This window comes from Dermacentor andersoni, chromosome 2, assembly GCF_023375885.2.
Source record: "Dermacentor andersoni chromosome 2, qqDerAnde1_hic_scaffold, whole genome shotgun sequence".
Lineage (NCBI taxonomy): Eukaryota > Metazoa > Arthropoda > Arachnida > Ixodida > Ixodidae > Dermacentor > Dermacentor andersoni.
Window position 1 is genome coordinate 241732915 of NC_092815.1, and position 23892 is coordinate 241756806.

A 23892-nucleotide genomic window follows, 5' to 3' on the forward strand; every position below is an offset into this window, starting at 1 on the left:
TCATAAGTTGTCACCATGTGAGCTATCCACGAAAACTTCTCTCTTGGCTCTCGACATGCGCTGCTGCCATTTTCCATAGATTCCACGACCATGCACCACCGAAGCACCGTATTGTAAGTGACTTGTGCAAAGCAGAGGCTGATGCCGAGGGAACTACCGACAAAAGGAAGCTCCATCTCACCTCCAAAGCGCAATGTTTTTGCTTTTTGTTTATTTTTCACATTTTTTGCTGTGGACACCGCAACTGCCTCGCTCGAGGCGGGTGCCCTGAACTAGTTCAGGTGCCCTGAACTATGTCAAAGTGCAAGTGCGCATAAACAATACCGTCTGGAAAGTGCAAAGTGCAACCGTGTGGCATCCATGTGAATACGGAGGTTACATTTCACCGTGCGCATAGCTAGTATGGCCGCAGAAAGAAGTGCGAAAGAAAGAGACATGAGCAGAAAGAAGGGTGAATGAAGGAAGAGACGTGCCTCCGTTGCTAGGTGACACTTTCTTGGGCGGAGAATGCGCTCGCAAAACCTGATGCGCCGTTGCCCCTGCTCGGCCTCCTTTTCTTTTTTTTTTTCTTCGGACGCTGTCTCATGTTTTTCGAACCCATACACCGTGACGTCCACTCTCTGCGCCTTGTCGTCTGCTAGCCTACTGTTTCGGCTGTCGTGAAGGATACATGGCAACCTAAGAATCTCTAAATTTTGGAATATTAGTTCGTGATCCTGAGGCGTTGTTAATGCCGCAGGGAAACTGAATAACAATCGTTATTCTGAAAAGTTCGGTATTCCGAAGTTCGTAGTACTGAAACATTTCATCTTGAAACTATAAGAAGTTAGCAGAGGATTTCTGAAAAGCTTGTTAATGTGGTGTTCGTAGTAACGAGGTTTCACTGTAATAATTCTTCAAATGCCTTTGTCTTTTTTTGCACTGTGCAAGAAGAAATTGGGCTTTGACTTCTAGGTTAAGGAGCTTAATTTGGCTGCTGATAGCGGTAACCTGTAGCACCACTGCAGTCTAGCCAAGTGCCATCAACATTTTCGAAGAGGGTATACCCACCTGGTGCCAATGATCTGGCCACTCTTTGCCACAAACGCCATCAGAGATCGGAACCCTTCATCTGTTAGCCACTGAGAAATGTGAATAGGAAAACAGAACCAGGCAAGCCAATGTGAGGTCCAAGTTATGGCTAATAATTCTTGCACACAACTAATCATAAAGCTTCCATCGCACAGTACAGAAAGCAAGCAACTACGTACTACTACGATGGTGAGCAACACGAGAACAAGGTGAGAGCAGGAGCAGGAGCAAAAGCTCATATTGCTCACTGTCTTGAATTTCCATCTCCCACATTCCTCATCTTTTTCCCGTACTGCAATGAAATATTTCATTAGCTGTTCCGATTCACAAATACAGTGTGATTCCATTGGTCAACTTAAAGGTGTATACAAACAAAATAACTTGCACATCGAATTTTTATGCCTTAGCTGCTGACTACATAATCAAGATGCAAGGCTGTCATGTGCAAACATTGGGCAGTGTGGGCCAGTGAAGGAAGCAAGAAAGGCCAACACTCATTTACGTTTCAATGACTCGGGTATAAATTGCATTAAGCATGTGCTCCCTAAACACGCGGGGCATCATGCACACAAAGACACACATGAACGTTCACAAATGTTGAAAAGGAAATAAGAGGTGGAAGGAATGCAAAAGAAGTTCAGCACTTGTAATTATTATCATGAACAGGAACAAGGTTGAAGTGGCCTCGGCCAGGGAACTCTTTGTGCTGACATACGTTTGTGGCCACATTTTCTATGCACAGGCAACGTTTGCGATTTCACTCTTTGCAAACTTTTGCGTCCAACTTCATGCGAACTCCGAAACATGAAGTGTGCCTATGCCAATTATTTTATCTATGTATTCAAATTCTGTCAATGAACTTCAGGTTTTGTCAGCTGAGCCAGAAAGGAAAAAAATTATACAGTTTAAGATAAAATTGAAGCACTGCACCGATTGGCTGCATCTTGTCATGCAGCTGCCTGCTTTCCCCTGACTCATGAAGACTTGGCTGCGCCATGGCTTATTCCATTCATTGTAACAGAACTGACCGTGGGACCAGGTCGCTACAAGTGGACGGTTTTCTGCCAGATGGTTTGAGAAACTTTTTGTGTGTTGATAAAACTGTTTACATTAGATAAAAGTTTCATTTAAATGGGACTTCTGTAAGTGGGCTTGATTGTACTGATATAATGACCTCTTTTTACAAAATAACATATCCATTAAATTGGCAAGCAGGTTCGACAACAGAGTCAACTGGATCTGGTTAGATTTCATGATAGCCGAGAGCCACCACGTTTGTTGAATTCAAGCTTTTAAGGCAAGCTTGGGGCAGCCTGTGACATCTACAAAATAGTGGGCCCTATGCAAAGTGTAAGCACAGTTTGTATCTTGCACATGTGCAGAGGTTATATAGTTACTCCCAATCCCTCAACAACGAGACCCCTGTTCTATGACTCTTTATTATCATTGTTGTAGAAATGCTTGGTACTCTAACAAACACTTATGACTGTTACCACGTTGCTCTTGCTTGTTCTGTCTCTTCCTGCATATACCTAGCAGCAACCTCAATTTTATTGCCTGCCGTGGTGGCTGAATGACTAATGGCAATTGGCTGACGAGCACGAGCTTGCGTGTTCAATTCCCGGCAGCCTTGGTAAATGATGAGGGTGGAATGCAGGAACGCTCATGCCTGAAGCATTAGGAGCGTGTGGAAGAACCCCAGGTGGCCAAAACTATTCTGGAAGCCTCCACTACGGTGCCCTCACAGCCCGTTGTACTCCAGATCATTGTGCCTCTCAAGATGAACCTCATCCAAACAAGCCCCCTCGCAACTTTAGTGACCTCACTCTTGCATCAAGGGGAGCCCACAGCTGCTCCCCAGCTTCCACAGTGACACTTGAGGTGATGTTCCCTTACCGAGGTGACGCAGGGGTGGCCACGAAAGATGGCAGCTGTCAGCTCACGCAACGTCCTGAGCCTCTCTACCCACTTCTCACCCAACAGTCTGGACAGGATGCTGCCTTGCTCTTCAGTGGTGCCACCCAAGGCAAAGCGTTCGAGCACAGCCAGTGCTTTAACCTTGTCTTCAGACTGGACAAAGGCAGCCATGATCCTGACTGCCAGCTCAATGGTGGTGGTCTCTGGAGGGTAGTGCATGGTCCTAGGAGAAATGCAGCACGACTGGTTTACAATAAACCTGGGTAAAATTAATAGTGCAAGTGCCCGGTATTCAGCAAGTGCACGATAGGGGACTCCATCTTTTCTGCATCTGCTTTTATACTTTTCTAATCATGCACAGTGAGTATTCCAAGCTGTAGGAAATGAAGTCAAATGTTTCATGTCAAATGTGCATGCCAAATTGAGTATTAAAAACATAGATAACCTGATGGTGATAGTGTCAGTTCATCTATCTAACATGACACTTTGCAAATAGCAATCTGACAGTGTAGACATTCAAGAAGCATTAATCATGAATACATCCACAAATTAAAAGTGGCTATACAAGCTTAATACAGTAGAACCTCGTTGGTATGATCCCATTACGTACCATTGCATGGCACCAACATTGGCGATTGAGAACAAAACAAGACAAAGACCCAATTGAGTTACACTTATTTTTTACCGATTCATATGTTCCCGGAAAACATGGTCTTTCTGCACTAATGTTTAATACATCGGCAAAGTGCAATTGTATGAAACGCTTTCTGGCCGCTAGATGCCATGTAAACAAGAAAATGCACGAGGCACCCGCTATCGAGAGCAGTAGCCATCCGCCGCGGCCGCTCCACTGCAATACTCGCCCGCCCGTCTCGCATGAAAACTCAGGCGTGCAGTGTTTCTTATTCCGGTACCGGCAAATCTCCACCTCTATCGCCGCACGCTGCATTCACAACTATTGCCTGTCTTTACCTATCTGTTTCACAGCGTGTGGTGCTGTTAGAAGCGTACCACACGCTCTAAATAGGCGATAACCCAAACGCAGCGCTGTTCCCTGCTGCAGACTGCGATCATATGATACATTTTTCGGCCGCTAGATCTCATTCAAACAAGAAAAGGCACGAAGTGTGTACAATTGAGAAGAGAGTTGTCGCCCGTCTCAAGTGAAAACACCGGCGCGTACTGAGTTTCTTAGTCCAGTACCAGTAAATCTCCTCCCAGGTCATCGCAAGCCGCATTCACAGCTATCACCACCAACCCTATTGCGATAAGGATCTTCACCTATCTGTTTTACAGCTCGTGCGACGTAGTACTGTTGGAAGAGTAGTGCATGCTTTTAATAGGTGATAACACAAACATGCCGCAGTTCCTTCCTGCAGGAAGCGTGATGTGAGCGCCATGTTTTGCTCCAGCTGCATCCAACGTCACCCACCACCTTGATTTTGTTTCGGTTTCCCGTTGCCGTCCTAAATCACTATACAATGTGAAAACAAAATCTGTCTCGGGCCACCGGAACCCCACCAGTTCGACGCACGTCGGCATTACATACCATAATTCGCCCAACGCTTCGCATTAAGTAGACGTCAACTACAGTTGAGCCTGTCATATTTATTAGTTGCTTCGGATCGTACGTTTTCCCGGTTGGTATGGTTTTCCATGTTTTCTTTTTCAAAAATGTATGAACACAGGTTATTCAAGGAATTGGTTTCAATATTCCTTGAAATTGAGATGCTGCGAAAATTAAGCAATTTCCTTGGGATTGGTTTTATCATAGAGGCACACAATAAAAAGAAAATTAAAGAATTAAGCAAACTAGGATGAGTAATTAACTCTTTAATCAAAAGAGCCACATCTCCAATTCTAATGCAAGATGAAGCATGTCATTCTAGAAGCTCCGTCTCCACAAATGAAAGGAAGTTGAGCTTCCAAACTTTTACAGCATAATGTTAACTCCAGGCAATATCATCCAAAAAATCAAAACTGCAGAGCGCAGATGCCTATGAATAATGTGACCGTTGGTGCCTCACTTTCAGTCAAGCACATAGCGGAAGTCGTTATCAAGATGCAATCTTGCTTGCTTCTTGTTCAGCCGATTGCGAGTCACATTTACATCATTCATAAGGCGTCTGCAATTTGATTTGATTGATTGATGATTGGGTTTTAATGGTGCAAGGGACAGTTCTGGCCAAAGAGCGCCAAGTGTCTGCAATAAAAAAAAAAAAAAAAGCTTTTCAGTAAATTTATTTGTCTTACTTTTCTTGAATTGTGTTTTTGCTTGTGCATATACATATATGCATATACACCAAGTCCTTTCATTCAAACATTGGCTTCACCATGGGACATCCTTTGCTCAATTACTGTTGATCCATAATAAAGAGAGTACCGTAAAAACCCGCGTATAATACGAACCCACATATAGTACGAGGTGAAATATTTGGAATGCGAAATGGAAAAAAAAGAAGTTTTATCCACGTATAATATGAGTTAGGAAAACATTTATTTAATTGCACTCCGCACTTCAATCATTGTCTTCTTCAGCTGCGTTCTCTTCAGATAGTTCCTTGTCGGACATATCTTCCCAGAGGTACTCATCCTCTATGCCATCGAGCACGTTCAAGATGCCAAACTTCCTGAATGCGCGACGCACAAGGTCCTCTGTATGCTGGCCCATGCGTCCACAATCCACTTGCATAGCATGGCTGGCGAAGCCCGCTTCAGCCACCTGGTCAGCTGCAGGCTCACCTGAGCGCATCCAATCTGCGTAACACCGCTTGACCGCGTCCTTGAACGGCTTGTTCACGCAAACATCTAAAGGCTGCAGCTTAGACGTCATCCCACCCGGGATAACGATGAGTTCAGGGCCAGATTCGCGCAACAGCCTCTTCACTGAGTCGGCCAAATGGCAACAGAATGCGTCCAGCACGAGGATGGACAGGAGCGACAACAGTGCACAGGGCCGCCTACACCAGACGAACTTTATCCAATCGAGCACAAAATTCTCGTTCATCCAGCCTTTCTCATGGCATCTCATGACCACATTTTTTGGCAGCTCTTCACCTTTAGGCACTGTCTTGCGCTTGAAGACAACATGGAGCGGGAGCTTGCGTCCGTCTACTGTGCACGACAACATGACAGTAACTTGCATTTTCTCGCTGCCAGTTGACCGGACATAAACTAATTTAGAGCCCTTTTTGTGCATGGTGAGGGGCAATGGCATGACTAGATAAATTGGCATTTGGTCAGCCTTGCCTATTTACCCTAGCTGGAAGTTCTTGGACTTGCGCAGAGAAATAATGTGGCACTGGAAAGCCACAAGCAGCTCTTCGAATGATTCGGGCAGCTTTTGAGAAATCAAAGTTTGGCGGCGTAAGGAAAATCCAGCACAGCACACGCAGCGATAAATCCAGTGCTTGCTCTCTTTGAAGGCAGAGCTTGGTAGCCCTTTTTCTCGTGCAAGCTCCTTAGCTTTTGCCTGCATAAGCTCCACGCTCACAGCTAGATGGACGGCTCGCTGTTGGCGTACGAACTAATCAGGGGGTGTTTGATTTCCGAGAATGTCCCACTCTTTGGGCTGCGAAAGCTTCTTCGCATTTCGCTGCACGCAAAAAGGGCTTCCTTCTGTCGATGCCATCCACGAATGCTTCCCTCGCTTACGCCAAACTGCCTCCCGGCTGCACTGTGGAAGATGTCCTGTGCAGCTAAAATAACTTTCCTCTTGAAAGCAGCCGAGTACTGTTTTTGTGGTCCAGACATCTTGGTCCTTTAATGCAGAACAAAAAGATGCATTTCGCGAAGCGTGGTTTGCACGTGTGCTGCCAAGGTGCACACTCAACAATAAAGAAACCAAGCCGTAGCCATGCAGCAATAAGGAAGCCAAGCCGTAGCCACGCAGCAATAATGAAATCAAGCCATAACCACGCAGAAATAACGAAACCAAAGCTTCTAGCCCAAATTTCTGACTGAAATGTTTGTTCGGATCCGCATATATTACAAGGCGAAAATTTGGGATGCTAGTAATAGGAAAAAACCTCGTATTATACGCGGGTTTTTATAGTATTGCAACATGCAAACTTGTGTTTGCTTGGGCGCACAATGGTGGCATTGAAAGAGGAAAATTTTTGTCCACCCAGCCATAGCTAAAAAGGGAACCTAATACAAGCTTTGCACAAGGAAAGCTTCACAGTTCAAGAAAAATTTATCCTGGTCCACGAATCAAACCTGGGACCAATGCTTCTTCTGGAAGGTTGTTCTATGTTCTAACATCTATAAACTAAACAGGAGGCTAGCAGATTGCAGAGCACGTCCAAATGATTAAATTATAGGGTTCTACGTGCCAAAACCACACAATATGATTATGAGGCATGCCGTAGTGGGGGACTTCGGAAATTTGGACCACCTGGGGTTCTTTAACGTGCACCTAAATCTAAGTAGTACACGGGCGTTTTCGCATTTCGCCCCTATCGAAATGCGGCCGCTGTGGCCGGGATTCGATCCCGCAACCTCGTGCTTAGCAGCCTAACACCATAGCCACAAAGCAAGCACGGTGGGTAGATGTCCAAATTATTAAACAAATCAAAGCACTGGGACAATGCATATGGCAAATCAGTTCTGATGAAGCCTACAAGGTGGAGGAAGACACCCTCATGCTACAGTTGGGTGGATGACTATTTTTCCCTCTCAAGTATCTTCCTCCACCTTGTGGGCTTTTGCAGAACTGATTTGCCATGGTGGTGACAGCGAACATGGGTTGCTTTAGAAAGCAGTCATGCGTGGACTGCCTTCAAGGTCCAAGTCACTCACTTCCAGGCTTCCAGCAGGTTGTGGAGTGGGCGGCTGGGCTCATTGCTCACGGCACAGATCACCTGGTGGTACAGTTGCCAGGCCTTGGAGCGGCACGCCTCACTGCAGTATGCTGCCTGCATGAACGTCACCATCATTATCACTCTAATAAACTAATTAATTAGTCTACTGTAGGTCAATCACCCAGTGACTTACACTTACCCATTTCCTGCACCTACCCACCCACTCAACGTTAAGACATCATCACTCGGTCCTATTCTCTGCCCTCCTGAATTTTATTTCCCTCTCTGGACACCAAATCTCTTTCTCTAAGGTATTTTCTCCTCTTTATATGAGCTGCCCAACTTTGCCCTGACCGGATCATTAGGAAACAAGTGCGTGTCTGAGGTGCTGGCTCAGTGACAAATAGACAAAGACAGTTACATAAATGTAAATGCACCAACACTTTAAGTCACGCATATGCACACACACACAAAAAAAGAAGTCCCACTGAGAAAACCCAGATTTATGTCATGCCGTTTTTTTTTTTTTAAATATCATTGTTTGCCATTGCTGAGCATTTGATGATTGCATGAAACTACCGAAGAATATTTTGGTGGTCACCAGCTATGTTTCTTTATCTATCTGGTGACGCCATCTGTGTTCCCTCCTGTATTCCGGCGCATGAATAAATTGCATTCGCTATTGCAACACTACAGTGTATGGCCGTGTCTCCAGACAAAGTGCGGCCCTAAGGCCAGTCTCGATACATTGTGTCGGTGCAGCCTCCACATTCAAGTCTACAACATTCAACAAAAGCAAGAAAACAAAAATCTCCATTCAGGCACTGCAGCCATCACTTACTTCCACAAGGTCTCGTAAAACATTAAGAAAAATGGTACAAAAAGCTGAGGTAAGAATAGACTTCACTGCACACACGAAGCTCACTGGTCTTTGCAAGAAGGTCAATAAAATGAAAATAGTTTCTTAGATTTGCAGTAGAAAAAAATCACACAAATAAATATACAGAATGAGGTCCGAGAGCACAACTTGACAAGGCTGTAGGGGGACCTGCAATCAAAGTTCAGAATCTGAGTAACTGCTAAAACAGCATTAAAAAGTTAGTAGATTTATTATTTTTACTTTTTCATTTAGTGAAAAGCCACACCACCAATAGGCATTATTGCGGGATGCATAAACCAGAGTAAAACATAACAGAGTTGTGCAAGAACAAAAATAATGCCACAGAGAAAGGCAAGTACGAAAACTATGAACAATATTCTAAAGAGAACAACAATATCTGAAATAATGCTGCACTAAGAGGAAGAAAACTGGGAAATCTATTTACAAGTTATGCAGAGGACAAAGGCACAGCAGCCAAGTACCTAGTGTCCTTTCCAGCACCAAGCTTGTGCTCTCTTTATTTAAAGGGGCAGCGAGACATTTTTTGAACACAGTAAAAAAAAAGTGAGAATCTGTTGATGAGGCTCCTTTGAACATGTAGGCCAAATATTATTGCACTGCATACAGCAAGGAAATTACAATCTCATGTAAAAAGCATTGGACAAATGCTTGCTCTCACATTCGCAATGTCGTCATCAAAAGCTGATTGAAAGCAGTTGGCCGGCCAATGCTATTTGACGATTTTGTGACCGTGAGAACATTGTCAGTCTATAAGACATTGATAATTTTTAGTAAAATAAATTAAAGATGTATATGTTTGCGATCTCAAAGAGAGAGAAAAATAATTTCATCTTTGCACTGTGTGTAGCTGCATCTCCTGTGCATGGCGTCCAAGATGGCAGCAGCATGCTGCGTAGCATAGTCTACCATGGCCGCCAAAGGGTGTTGCGACGAGCTCTTGCACCAGCCCGACACTCAACTTTTGGCTGGCGCTTTCTTTCCTTGGCTTCTCCACTGTGTAGCCTGTAGCGCACTAGCAGAGCCAAAATGCCAGAGGAAGCAGGGCATCGTTGTGATGGCTCTACTTATAGTTTAAGGATTCAAACATTTTTGTGGCATGAGATTCATGGGATGACATATTTTAATACTGAGGCCATTCTAGGATTAGTTGAAAGTGTTTCAGGGTCCCTTCGACATTGTGCACAGCATAGCAACATACCGTATTTACTCGCATAATGATCGCAGTTTCTTGTCAGAAATATTGACGCAAGTTCCGGGGTGTGATCATTATGCGGGTTAAATTTCCCGCAAAAATATTTTCTTCTTTTTTATCCCGGTTTGCTGAGGGATGACAACAGGTTAACAAGCAGGCGGCTGCCACTGCAACAGTTCGGGACACCAAAACCAATATGGCGTGCGGCGGAGCTAGCCAAACACGCTGAATGTGATTTTTGTTCTTCTTGCGAGCATATTACGTGCATTGAAGCAGTTTCTTCCATATCAGTAATGAATAATATTGTTAATATCGGCAAGTTTGCGACAATAACATAGCCATGTCCGCTTTGAGGGGACAGAAACAGAGATGGGCTCGCATAGCTGCCAGTGACATAGAAACACATAGCGGGCATGCTGCGGAAACCGCGGCATTTGTCTTCACTACTATCCTAATACGGCACATTTCCGCTAAGGGTGGGCGAATATCTTAGCTGTGTTACAAGCATCGGTAAATGAATAGGGTACACTTCTAATGTATCTGTGTAAACGTGGCCACTGTATTTGCCACTCTCGATTTGTTACGTGCCCACGTGTGGAGACGAGAAGAATCGGAAGGCGGCGTTTTTTGTTGTTGTTGGCCAAAACCATTATGAAGCCTTTAAGTAATAAAGCCAAGGCAAGTTCAGTCGTAGCTTTTTTTTTTTCATGGAAATGTGGAAAGTGATGAAGGGAATGAAATGGGGCATCTGCTTAAGAATGTTGGGTTCGTGCAGACCGCTTGGCATGCCTTCAAGCGCCGTTCGCATAGCATTCGACAGATGGTAAGCGCGATCATCATTAGCTAGACTTGGCACATGACATATCGCTGCGACAAGTTCAGGGTGCAATCATTACACGAGAAAGAAAAAAAATCAAATTTTGACGACAAAATTCACGGGTGCGATCATGACGCGAGTGCAATTATTACGCGAGTAAATACGGTAATGATTCATGCAGGACCGCCGAAAATCATTCGTTATTCTGAAGGTCATTATAGTGAAAGCCCCAAAATTAACCATTCCACCTATCAACCCATCAGTTCATAAGTTGTCACCATTTTAGCCAGCCACAAAAACACTGCTATTGGCTCTCAACCCGCGCTGTTGCTATTTTCCATAGATTTTGCTGCCACGCACCACCGAAGCACCGTATAAGAGTAACGCAAGCAAAGTAGACGCTAACGTTGAAAAATCTACTGACAAAAAGCAAGCTCCATGTTGCATCCATAGTATGCGGTATGCGGTATGCCTTCGAGAGTTGTTCGCGTAGCATTCGACAGATGGTAAGCGCGATCATCATTAGCTAGACTTGGCACATGACATATCACTGCGACAAGTTCGAGGTGTGATCATTACACGGGAAAGAAAAAAAAACTAATTTTGACGACAAAATTCAGGGGTGCGATCATTACGCGAGTGCGATCATTATGCGAGTAAATACGGTACATCCCCCCAGCATGGAAGCGTAGTCCCGGTGCACCTCAGGTAGGGGAAGACTGCTGGTGTTTTGGGTGGCCAACATAAACATCAAAGGAAGCCTCAATGGGCTGTGTGTTAGGCACGGCTGAATAGATCTCGTAAGTTACATCCGTCACCTGGTAGAGGACCCGGTAAAGACTGGAGTATCAAGACCGAAGTAGTCTAGTTCCGAGAGGATGATTGCGCAGATCGGAGACCATCGATGGACAAGGTCAGTGGGAAGATAGTGATGATCCCAGTGACGACTGTCATAAATGTGCCTCTGCTCATTCTGGGAAGCACAGAGGCAATGGTAAGTGAGTAGGCATGTCTGTATGGTTTGGGCAAAGACATTATGGGCATACCATAGGCAGGGCAGTGAATACGGGATCGCTTATTGTACAGCAGATAAAATGCAGAGTAATCTGCAGTGTCATTGCAAGAGGAATTGTATATGAGTGTAACAAAAGGGAGAGCAGTGCTCCAGTCACAATCGACATAAGAAACATACATTGGGAACATGTTCATGGTGGTCCGCTTAAGCCACTCAGTTCTGTCTGCAGATGGCACATAGCAGTAAGGTAGTGTTTGGTGGTGCAGGAATGGAGTAGGTTGTCTGAAGCTCTGGATATGAAATAGTGGCCCCTGTCGGTAAAAGGTTGACGAGAAAGGTCGCAGTGAAAAATGATGCCTCGCAAAAGGAACTCCGCAGAATCTGTTGTGCAGAAGGTTATGAGAGCTCTGGTGATCCTAAATCAAGTTGCACAATTGGTGACATGGAGTCAGATGCAGAGAAAGGTCAAAGAAGTTCTACACCAGCATAAAAGAGCAGTTCTGATGGTACATCAGAGGTTGAAATTGAAAAGCAAGGAGTGAAAGTGGCTCCTTGCAGCGCTGATATAAGTTTCAAAAAGTGAAGTAGCACTATGGTGATCAGTATAAATTAGGCCAACGGAAGTGGTGCCGAACACTGCAGTGCATGCAAGATACCTCAAGGTGACGAGCAGTTGGTACACCATGTAGCTGGGAGACCAGGCACGTTTCAGCAAGGGATACTCTACAATGGATCACATCCATGTCATCAATCAGGTAATCGAGAAATCCGCAGAGTACAATCAGCCTCTCTATATCGCTTCCATAGATTACAAAAAAGCATTCGATTCAGTAGGGATACCAACAGTCACAGAGACATTATGTAATCAAGGAGTACAGACTGCTTACGTAATTACCTAAGGAAAATATCTACAGAGATTGCACAGCCACCTTAATTCTACACAAGAAAAGTAGGAAGATACCTATAAAGAAAGGGGTCAGACAAGGAGACAGAATCTCTCCAATGCTATTCACTGCGCGCTTGAAAGAAGTATTCAAGCTATTACACTGGGAAGGCTTAGGAGTAAGGATCGACGGCGAATACCTCAGCTACCTTCGGTTTGCCGATGACATTGTTCTATTCAGCAACACTGCAGACGAGTTACCACAAATGATTCAGGATCTTAACAGGGTGTGTGTAAGAGTGGGGCTGTAGATTAATAAGCAGAAGACAAAGATAATGAGGAATAACAGGGCAAGGGAACAAGAGTTCAGGACCGGCAGTCAGCCTTTGGAGTCTGTGAAGGAGAACGTTTACCTAGGTCAATTAATCACAGGGAACCCTGATCCTGAGAAGGAAATTAACAGAAGAATAAAAATGGGTTGGATCGCGTATGGCAGACATTGTGAGCTCCTGACTGGAAGCTTACCGTTATCGTTCAAAAGGAAGGTACACAATCAGTGCATTTTATTGGTCCTGACATATGGGGCAGAGACTTGGAGACTGACAATGAATCCTGAGACAAGTTAAGGACCACGCAAAGAGCGATGGAACGAAGAATGCTAGGCATAACTTTAAGACACAGAAAGAAAGTGGTTTGGATCAGAGAGCAAACGGGTATAGATGATATTCTTATTGGCATTAGGAGAAAAAATGGCGCTGGGCAGGTCATGTAATGCGCAGATTAGATAACCGTTGGACCATTAGGGTGATAGAATGGATACCAAGAGAAGGGAAGCGCTGTAGAGGACGGCAGAAGACTAGGTGGTGCGACAAAATTACGAAATTTGCGGGTGCTAGTTGGAATCGGTTGGCACAGAACAGGGGTAATTGGAGATCGCAGGGAAGGCCTTTGTTCTGCAATGGACATAAAATAGGGTGATGATTATGATGGTGCTGATGATGATGATGATGTAGCTGGGAGAGAAAGTGGGTCTCTTGCAAAGCGAAAGCTATGCAGAGACCCACTTTTAAAAGTTTATTCTTTTCACGATCTTTTGTGCGACAGAAGTGCACGCATGGCGCGGGTCACTAGGTTGTTGGCTCTGAGTACAGTGAAACCTCGTTAAACCGTAGTTGGCCGGAGCTCGGAAAAAGTATGTACTAAACGGTAGTGCTGTTTAACCGAAATAGCATGAGATCGCCCACTTACCTGTTGAAAACGGAACACGGAACTCAGAGAGAGGGCAATGAAAGGGGAAAAAACATGCAGTATTTATTCACTTCGCGTGACAAAAGTGTTATTTTCGTGTGATGCCACGGTGGCCTGGCACGACGACAGTGGTCTCAAACTTACTGAAGCTGCGTGCCAGCGTTTCAGCCAGCCCCCCTCTTCTCGGCAAACACTCGCATGGCACACTGCATGGTTGGCGTTACGCATTCTCCGTGCACGCGCGTGGTAGTGCTGCAGAAGTCCCGGGGCACTTTTTTCATTGCCAGGCGCTGTTCTCGTCGCGACGATTGCATTCATGAGGCTGACGTAACGCACAGCTTCTGCCACCGTCGGGCCTGAATCGCCCGTGCTGTCGCTTTCTGTGTCGTCCTCATCACTGTCGCTAGTCGACACTTCGGCAACAACAGAGGCAACGATGGCGAAAAGTCGAACCTCGTAGCCGACATCTCTTCGCGGTCGCAGCAGTGCTGCCAAGCAACTTCGCATTCCAAATGCCACACACCGTAGTCAACAGCAGATCCCTGTCGCGTGCCAGCACTGACTTCTTTGTGTCACGTTCAATAGCACAGACGATGTCTAATTTTTCTTCTATGCTGAGCACCCTGCGTCTTTTTTTATCCGAGCCTCAGCATGACGAGAGTCCTCTTGCACGACGCCACAACACTCTTTGGCACGGCGCGGAAATGATTGTGATGTTGATGTGGCTTCACGCGCAAATGCACAGGGTGCTTGGAGGCCGTTGTTCCGATCTGTGAGGCTTGCTGTTCTACCGGGCTGCCCGATGGAGACGACGCACCGCCGTGTTTGCACGATGAAAAGTGGAAACGCTACGTCTTAACCGATGCGTACACAATAAGCTGGTATGGTTTATGCGGATACAAAACACATTATGTTCAATGGTCTCTGAGTCGGGGATTTGACTTTACTACTTTTAAAACGAAACTGCTGTTTAAGCGGGTATGGTTTAACGAGGTTTTACTGTTCTCACATCATACGTCCGCTTCTGTCGCAGAAAAGACGGTCTCTTGACATGTTAACTGATAAACATGTGATTTCTTTGTCGGGTAGTACAACAGATGACGTGCTCACAAATTTTTCATTCTACACTGCAATTCTGTCGGCCTCAATAATTTCGCGTGTCATTTGGTTTATGTATTTTGCTAAAACTTCACAATTTTAATTTTCAGAACGGCACCCTTACTGCTTACAGTGAACATGTAGATAGCCACTGATGGCTCTAGTTGCATTGTAATGATGCTCGCAATAGACCTTTCCACATGTCGAACGGATGCAGTACACAAGAGTCGCAATACATGGAACAAACGGTCACTGATGTTTCTTAGTGCAAGTGAAACCATACTTAGTTTTGCTGCTGACTCTGTTACACAATTTTGACTTGTTTGGCACGGTTAATACAACTCAAGTATTCTCGCACTGGCCAATCCGCTTCAGATTGTGTGAAAAGGTATGAAAGTAAGGTATTTCGGTGGTGTTGCAAAACTATTTTGTTTTCGCTATTGCTTCTATCTCGTTTGGAAGGATCTATTTTTTATTTCTTTCATGATTTTTGTACGACAGAACCGAGCACATCACGTGGGTCGCTAGGTTGTTGGCGCTGAGTACCCATCAGTTGTAGAAATACGGCAAGGGTCAGAGAGATGGGCTCACAAGCAGTCTGTATCTTGGTGTAAACAGCCGGTCTTGTAGGCAATCGTGTTCGAGCTTTCTTGAAGGCATAGCACACTGCGACGAAGTGGTGGGTTCCTTCAGCAACGAAAGCCAGGAGAGTGTGAAGACTGTACGTGAATGACCGTATAAACAAGCGCAAGATTTTTCTATTGCACATAGAAGTGCAAGTCCCTTCCCCATGGTGTTGGAATAATTCTGCTTGACTGGAGAAAGTAAGTGACTTGTATATGCAATCCCACAGTCATGCTCTCGCTGATGCTGGCACAAAATGACGATTCCTTGACCACTGGACTGGCATCAGTGCAGACTTCATACACCAGTGGCGAACTTCACAGTTCATCTTTCACTGATTGTGGCTTTGAATCAAAGCAAAAAGAAACTCCATGACACTTTGTATTGAGAGCCGTGTTAACGATAATATGTTCCAACTATGGAAACTTGCGCAGCAAGCCTGGTAACAAGAGATGTGTCTATGTTTAACTGTGATGACTATGTGGTAAATGAAACAGGTAACGCAGATTGTAGCAGCAGGGTGCCCTGCTGTAGCAATGTGTACTCTACTATACTGTGCTGATAAGTCAGCAGTGCCAGGTTGAACTCGTACACCAAGTTGAATTTTTCTTCAGGTTTTGATGAAGGAGCCTGGAACAGTTTGGTATATATGGCACTAATGCTGCACTCAGACGGATGACAACTCTTCAACACAGAAAGCAGCAGTGAAGATGAAAGCCCCATGATGTATGTGAGGCACAAAGTAAAGGAAAGGTAGAAGAGAAGCAACAAATGCTAGGCTGAATTTGGTTAGAAGCACCACGCTGCTGGCTCAACGGGTTAAAATGAGTTCTGTCAGCAAGACTTCTAAGAAAATTTCATTTCCTTTACGGCAATGCTTTTCAGTGGCCAACTAATTATTAGTGCTCTTGTATCACTGTGTTGCTGTTTTATAGAGTGTATTATAAGCACCTTGTTCACAAAACCGTTTTCATTCCCCCTACACCCTTATGTAATGCTATTTGGGCCTTTATATGTAAGGAAACAAGTAACTAAACAAAACAAATAAATCTGGCAAGATGAAGGCATGCAAGTTGTACTCGACCACGTTTGCACAAACCTGGCATCCGGGGCAGGCAATGTGCTCTTGTACACGTGTTGCGCAACAATCTGGATGCGGCAGCCTAAGCTGAGACTTGGCGGTCAGGCGCTGTGCGTTTGCCTCGGCCGTCTCCAGGGGCCGCATGCAGAGGTCGCAGGCGGCATACTTGCACGCTCGGTTCCAGGCCAGCTGGGAGGAGGTTACAGGAAGCTCCGTCAGAACAGCCTCACCCTCTGCAAAGTGCCGGACCGCAAAGAGCCGCTCCCTTGCCTGGCAAGTAGCAAGACACAGTGTGATCATGACAAGCACTCATTAAGATTAAGCCTTTGTTGCTGGGTGAAGTGGTTATACAGCTCCCTATATTTTATTGAAACAACTTTTAAAAAAATTTTCTGCTTACTGCTGTTCCATTTTACCTCACATTTTGAAACAAAGTTCCAAGGCTTGGTCCCCATTGTTTAATAAAGCCCTCACAAGCTTTGACGATCAGCTCACGTGTTAAATCATGGAGGTTGTCCACCATTAAGAAAAAAACGCCATGATATCTTATTTCAATGGATACCAGGTGATTGCGGTATCATTGGAAATGATACCGCAGATAAGGCAGCTCGGACATCAAACAAAGAGGACCGCTGCATCCCCATTCTTCTGTCAAGAACCGACGCTGCGAGGCAACTACGCATTCTAGCACACATGCTCTCCTTAGGAGAGTGGAACACCAACATACAAGGCACACCAGACTGCACAGACTAAACCCTTCACTGCAACTCAGACTTCCGGCCGGACTGCACTGGTGCGAAATGTCTCTTCTGTGTCGGTTGTGGTTGGGAGTTGCCTTCACGAAAGCTTACTCAGCACTAATTGGTATGGCTGATAGTCCTACACGTGATGTTTGCAGATCCGAGGAGAACGTTGGCCACTTATTGTGCCACTGTCCTCAATTTCAAGCACAAAGACAATCTTTGTCTAACACATTGAGGAAACTAGATGATCGTCCTCTGGGTGAACAGACCGTACTAGAGCACCGTACCCACCGATCATCGGCTCAGAAGGCAGTGAAGGCGCTTTTGCGCTTCCTGAAAACAACTGGTTTACACGAGCGGCGTTGACTCAATGACTGTCTGTGCACGTCTCTATACTCTCTCTCTTCTCCTTCTCCCTTCCACCAGCGCAGGGTAGCCAACAGACCCTTGACTGGTTAACATCCCTGCCTTCCTCATATTGCCCTTCTCTTTCTCTCACAAGCTTTGCTTCCCTAGTTCATCCCAGAAGTCTGCTGCTGCAGATACATGAACTGGTTTTGAAGCCTGTGAAGCCTGTGTGTGGTATCATTGTTTGTTAGACAAACCTAACAATGATACCAAGTGTTTTATTGTGCAATATGGATGGACGCATAAATGCGACCGTGCCACAAAGTCTGCATGAGAACAAAACAGCAGTAAATTCACCAAACTAGCTGCACTAAGGTTGAACTTGCACACGAGAGAACAGAAGGATTTAAACTTGTGTCCAAGTTCTATTTTCATGCTGTTATGTTAATTATGCCCAACAAACTAGCCAAAACATACACCCAGCTGTAGATGCTAAATCTTCTTCAAATGTTATCTGAATTATAAGAGGTCATTGCACTATACCTCACACATATGAGAGCAGCATAAGACAATGTTTAAAAAGAGATGTCGTACTAAACTTATGCCAGTATTCTAGAACATTCAACAACCTTCCTAGACTCAAGGAAGTAGACGACAGTGCTGTCTCTCGACAGAAATTGGTCACTGCACTTCCTTGACACCCCATGGCAATTGTTCAGAAGCATAGTGTCTGTTTTAGTCAAGCAGTTTTAGTCACGGTTCAACCCGGAGGAGTAGAGAAAGAGATTGGAGATGAGGTTCATTTGAGAATATGGGGATTAGTGCCTGTCCAAGTCCCCCCTTGTGTGTCACATTTTACTTCTGCATTAACATGTATTGAGTGCCCAGCAATGCACATCAACATAGCAAGTATGGGCTCACTGGTACAAGACTGCGAAATTTGCACAAAGGAAACATGATGGCAACTACGGCAACACAAATGCTCATGCGCGATTCCCATGCTCTACACCGTGAACTTCCGTTGGTTCTTCAGCAAGCGGCATGGAAGGTTCCTTTCTCTTGGATTCTTAGACATAAGTTGTACAAAACAAGGCAGACATCATATAATAGATTCACAAAGACTTGAAGTTAAAGCTGCAACACTATTTGCACTGGATATATACCAACATTCTAGATTCCTGGTTAAAACTAATAGTGTGGTGAAGACAAAGGCAAGTTACACAACATAAACATTAGCTAGTTTGCCTGCACTTCGGTTCACGCACTACGTGACGCCAGTAGTTAAAAGGATGTTTTACGTCTACCACCATGGCCATGAATGGCGCCGGTTAACACTCCCATGATCAAATCTCATACACATACACAAACAGCAAGAAAGTGAATGGAACAACAGCCACTGCCGTAGCTCTATCACATGCACTATTTGGAAAATGTGGGCTTGGGTCCCACTAGTGGCAATTCTGTTTTACAGAGAAGCTGTTAGCCTCTAGTTGGCCAGGATTTTTCGTGGCATGTGCACTCCAAAAACGGCAGCTGGAAAAGGGGTTTGCATTCGAGTTTCCACATAACAGAATCATGTTTTTTCATGTCTTCAAATTACAATCCAACGCTATCTTGTCTGTAGGTTGCATGTAAGTTGTACTTTATGAATTTGCTGACACATTCCACTTTGAGAAATTCAATTAGTTCAATAACACATTTGTGTGAGGCAGAGGGCTTACAAGAGTAAGGATGAATGAGGATGGACCTCAAATGGCAGCTGGAGAGGGTCTCAATTAAAGTCTTTCAGTTACTGCACAACAGGATTATGTTTTGAGAGGAGTGAACAGAAGGGCAAATTGAGAGAGGGGTGAGAAAGCAAGAGGAGGGAGTGATGAATATGATGATGGCATATTTAGGCACTGTAGAATGTTCCACGGGAAAGACTAATGTTTATTTTTATTCTTGGTTTGTAAACAGTTCACAAGTGTGTGAACAATTTTCTGTAATTGTCAGTTTCCAAGAGTACACCTACATATATGGTCTATTAGAGACAATTTTTGAATGATTACTTAATGCATAATTCAAGAAAGTCTCTCGATTTGAACAATGACAAACCATAATCCACCATGGGCTGCACCATGGCTTGTCACTTTTATGTCTGTCCTGGTCTTTGTAGCACTACTAATTAGCATAGCAGTGTGATTGTTGGTGAAGAAGACATATTCACAAGAGAAATATTCTGTGTACGAGCGAGAAATGTATTTTCAAACAAAAGTACTCTCAACTGCAAGCTACTAGAACAAAATATTGTTCCTATTCGACAGCTTGGCCTTTACCACTGCCAAGCCCCTCTTCACTACGAGGGCTCGGCTGTAGTAAAGGCTATTGAATGGCAACAATAGATTTGACCTATGAGGACATGAAACGGAGCAATCCTCAGAAAGCCTTTATGTTGATGGCTCCTCACTGGACATAAACAACTCCCAAAATGCACTTCATTTCAATCTTAAATTAGAAACTCTCATCCACAAACAGAGGTCCTCCTCCTAAATGCCCTCACGCTCCTCGTTAGGAAGAAGCACATAGATTCACCCTAAAATGTCCTCCCTAGGGGCAGGAAGTGTACTGTTGCAATTCAATAACATTTACCGCAGCCCTATCTACAAAAAGTAGAGGGGTGTGCAAAGGTTTGGTGTAGTGGTAAAGACAAAGCTTTTGGATGCAAACAATAATTTGTTCAACTAGTTTGTGGGCAATCTTTCTTTTGCTGGAAAACAGCCTTTCATGCAGATGCACATTATATTTTTGCAAATGATCCATTGTCAAGGACAACTCAGACATATGTAAGCCAGTGTGCAGTACCAAAGCACAAGCACAACCTCCTGCAGTAACCCAGTGGCTATAGTGGTATACTGCCGAGCTTGAGGTTGCGGATTCGGTCCAGGTTGGGGCAGCTGCATTCCAGTCGGGGGTAAAATGCAAGAATGCTCAAGTACCATGCATTTGGTGTACGTTAAAAACACAAAGTAGTCAAAATTAATCCATTAAAATTAGCCTTTAAGGTGTACCTGACAATCAGATTGCGATTTTAACACATAGATCACCAAAATTTAACTTTAGCAGCTCTAACTTGTGCTGGTGATATTCCTGCTGTGTCAAAGAGACTACAACTGTAACATGACATAAACCTGGTGTTTCAAACAAAAGAAATAACTCCTGCAAAACCCATCTCACAAAGGGTGTCCACAGTAATGCGATCAGCATTCAAGCAATGTAGCAACATGCGTTATTCCTGAAGACATGCTTGTTTAGGATCTGCAGTGGTCTCGGACACTTCTGCTGCTTCGGCTATATGTGCCATATACTGTCTTCTATGGAGCCCCTTTACTATGGCATTCACTTGCCAAGATTTGCCATGTTCATCATTGAATAACGATGCAGTGATGACAATCAACGACAAAGAAGAAATTCTGGCTGAACGCATCTCATAATAAGTGTTGACGTTATTGCGATTAGCATTGAAGCTATGTAGTGACACACTGCATTGCCACTGCTGAAATGCAGCAGGTATGAGGCCCGTATGCAGCCAGGTTCCTCTTTTGTACTTTTCAGTGAACATGCTGCACTATCTAACAGCAGCGCTGCGAAATCCGTGTGTGAAACCTGTGTGAGTACATATTCCGGCAAGATTGTATTAATATATTGTTACGCCAGAAAGTTAGGTGGGCAGAAAGTTAGGTGGGCGGATGACATTAAGAAGTTTGCAGGGACAACATGACCACAACATGACTGAGGTAGTTGGAGAAGTATGGGGGAGGCCTTTGTCCTGCAGTGGGCCTAACCAGGCTGATGATGATGATGTTTGTTATGCCCACAAAAGGCATTGTCAAGCCGGGTAGAGTTAGACGCGATGGCCTTGATCAGCTGAGAGGCTGTCGAGATTCAGCTAGCCAGCCGCACGTCGTCTTTTTCGTTCACCTCTCTTAGATGCCCCCCATACTGTTTGTTGAGGCATAAACCCACTACGGACGTAAGAGTGTCACAATATATTGTTGCATTGTGTCGACACTGACGAAGCAATGGCAGCAACAGGAAGAATGACAGAGTGAAGAAGAGATGAACAGTGTCCAGTACCACCTGGAAGTTGTTGTCCAGCCTCTTTAAATTAACCCCCTTTCAAGCCTTGTAACACCTGCTGGAGGTGCTGGGTAGCTAAGGAGATGATGGAACCGCTACCACCCGAATGTCGTCAGGGTTGTCGCACTGCAGGACTGCAACCCGCATGAGGAGACATACCCCAAGATACTGAAGGTCCAAGGACAACAGGCACTACTCTAACCTGGTACAACTACTGGGACGATACCTTGAAAACTTTGGATAGTTTTGTTAAAGAACTAAAGAAGTTCTTTAGTGATTCTACTACGAAAAAGCGAGCCAAGCAAACTCTCATTCAAAGGGCACAGATCGCGGGCAAGACTTGTACCATGCACATCGAAGAGGTCTTTAAGCTATGTAAGCTTTTGAACACTAGGAGATCTGATGAAGATAAAGCAGGACATCTCCTTAAAGGCAGAGCAAAAGACGTTTCCTACTTTTTTTTAATTATCCCCAAAGAGAACCTGGCATCGGTGTCCGACGTCACTGAACATCACCATACGTTTGAGGCACTGGAGACGCAACATATATGCTGAAGTTAGGTCATTTGGCTAATGTGTCCACAGTGGCCAGCACTGATGGGAATCCAAGTTCTGATCTGTCATGGAGAATACGACAGATAGCATGTGAGGAACTGCTCCGGTGTCAGGAAACCAGCCAGTGCAGTAATAACGACACTTGATATAGATAATCCAAGCAATCATCTGTTTTCTGGCAAGCATCTGTTCATGTGGCAAATGTGGATGACTAGCGAGTGGTCCTGCGGTCTGAACCCATCAACCGACAGCGCTTCAACAACAAGCAGCAGTTCTGCACCATTTTCTTATTACTTATTCAAAGACAAATGGATACAGCGATTATGACAATTGCAGCAGCTATCCCATGCCTGCCGATGTCAATTAGAGCTTTTAGCCGCAGCAAGTATTTTGGCCTCCTCGTGTGTGCTACAGCTGCAGAGTCCCAGGCCACATCTCGAGGTTTTTCAACAAGTGCCAGCAATTTCGGGAGGAGTGGTAACCAGTGTCATACAAGCTGAATTATCGACCCTTTCCTACATCATGGCCAAAACGTTTGCCTTTTAACTGTCGATTCTGCCCAGGCAGCTTCCAGAACCCATCACCGGCCTCTGATCGCAGTGTAATGCCACAAGCTGCTCCACGTGTTCTGAAGTCCCCATCGTTGTGATGTCGCCTGGCATCCCCACCACCGGAAAACTAGGTGGTGCGGTTGATGGGGGGTGCATTTCGATGGGGGCAAAATGCGAAAACGCACATGTACTTAGATTTAGGTGCACATTAAGGAACCGTACCCGCCGTGATTGCTCAGTGGCTATGGTGTTGGGCTGCTGAGCACGAGGTCGCGGGATCGAATACCGGCCACGGCGGCCATATTTCGATGGGGGCGAAATGCGAAAACACCCATGTACTTAGATTTAGGTGCACGTTAAAGAACCCCGGGTGGTGAAAATTTCCGGAGTCCTCCACTACAGCATGCCTCATAATCAGAAAGTGGTTTTGGCACGTAAAACCCCATAATTTAATTTTTTTAACTTGAAAAACCCCAGGTGGTCCAAATTTCTGTAGTCCCCCACTACGGCATGCCTCATTATCAGAAAGTAGTTTTGGCATGCAAAACCCAATAATTAATTTTTTTAGTTGATGGGGGAGGTGTTGCTGAAACCATTCACTGCCAACAGATATGCCTTTGTCAGTTATTATGCAGAAAAACAAAGCTCACATGCTTGTTGATGGTGTGGCTACTCTTGCCGATACTGGGGCTACAATTGTCATACTGAGCCTGAGTGTTTAAAACTGTGCTCAGACAGAAAGTGATGTTTTGCTGGAACAATGTTGTGGCATTTTGTGGTGTTAATGGTGGCATGTTGTGCCCCATCGGTGTTTGTACTACAGAGGTATCTCTGTGCGGCAAAGTGTTTATAACGGAATTCGCAATTATTCCCCAATCAACCCACAATATTATTTTAGGAATTGATTTCTTGCAGGAGTGTGGTGCAA

At 44.8% G+C, this 23892-nt stretch overlaps 1 protein-coding gene across 3 annotated transcripts in view; it reads right to left on the reverse strand.

Annotated features, from left to right (window-relative positions):
* The window catches only part of LOC126539883 (protein-lysine N-trimethyltransferase SMYD5-like), an 80506-nt gene that overhangs the window by 50354 nt on the left and 6260 nt on the right, over positions 1 to 23892 (reverse strand). The window contains exons 2-5 of one of the 3 annotated variants that reach the window (XM_055075679.2): positions 16668 to 16838; positions 7789 to 7904; positions 2968 to 3211; positions 1051 to 1121 (exon numbers count right to left, since the gene is read on the reverse strand). In XM_055075679.2, coding sequence (XP_054931654.1) covers positions 1051 to 1121; positions 2968 to 3211; positions 7789 to 7904; positions 16668 to 16838 — 602 coding nt within the window. Of the gene's footprint in view, positions 1 to 1050; positions 1122 to 2967; positions 3212 to 7788; positions 7905 to 16667; positions 16920 to 23892 lie in introns of all 3 variants that reach the window. The other 2 variants (XM_050186696.3, XM_055075678.2) reach the window with 2 other exon arrangements.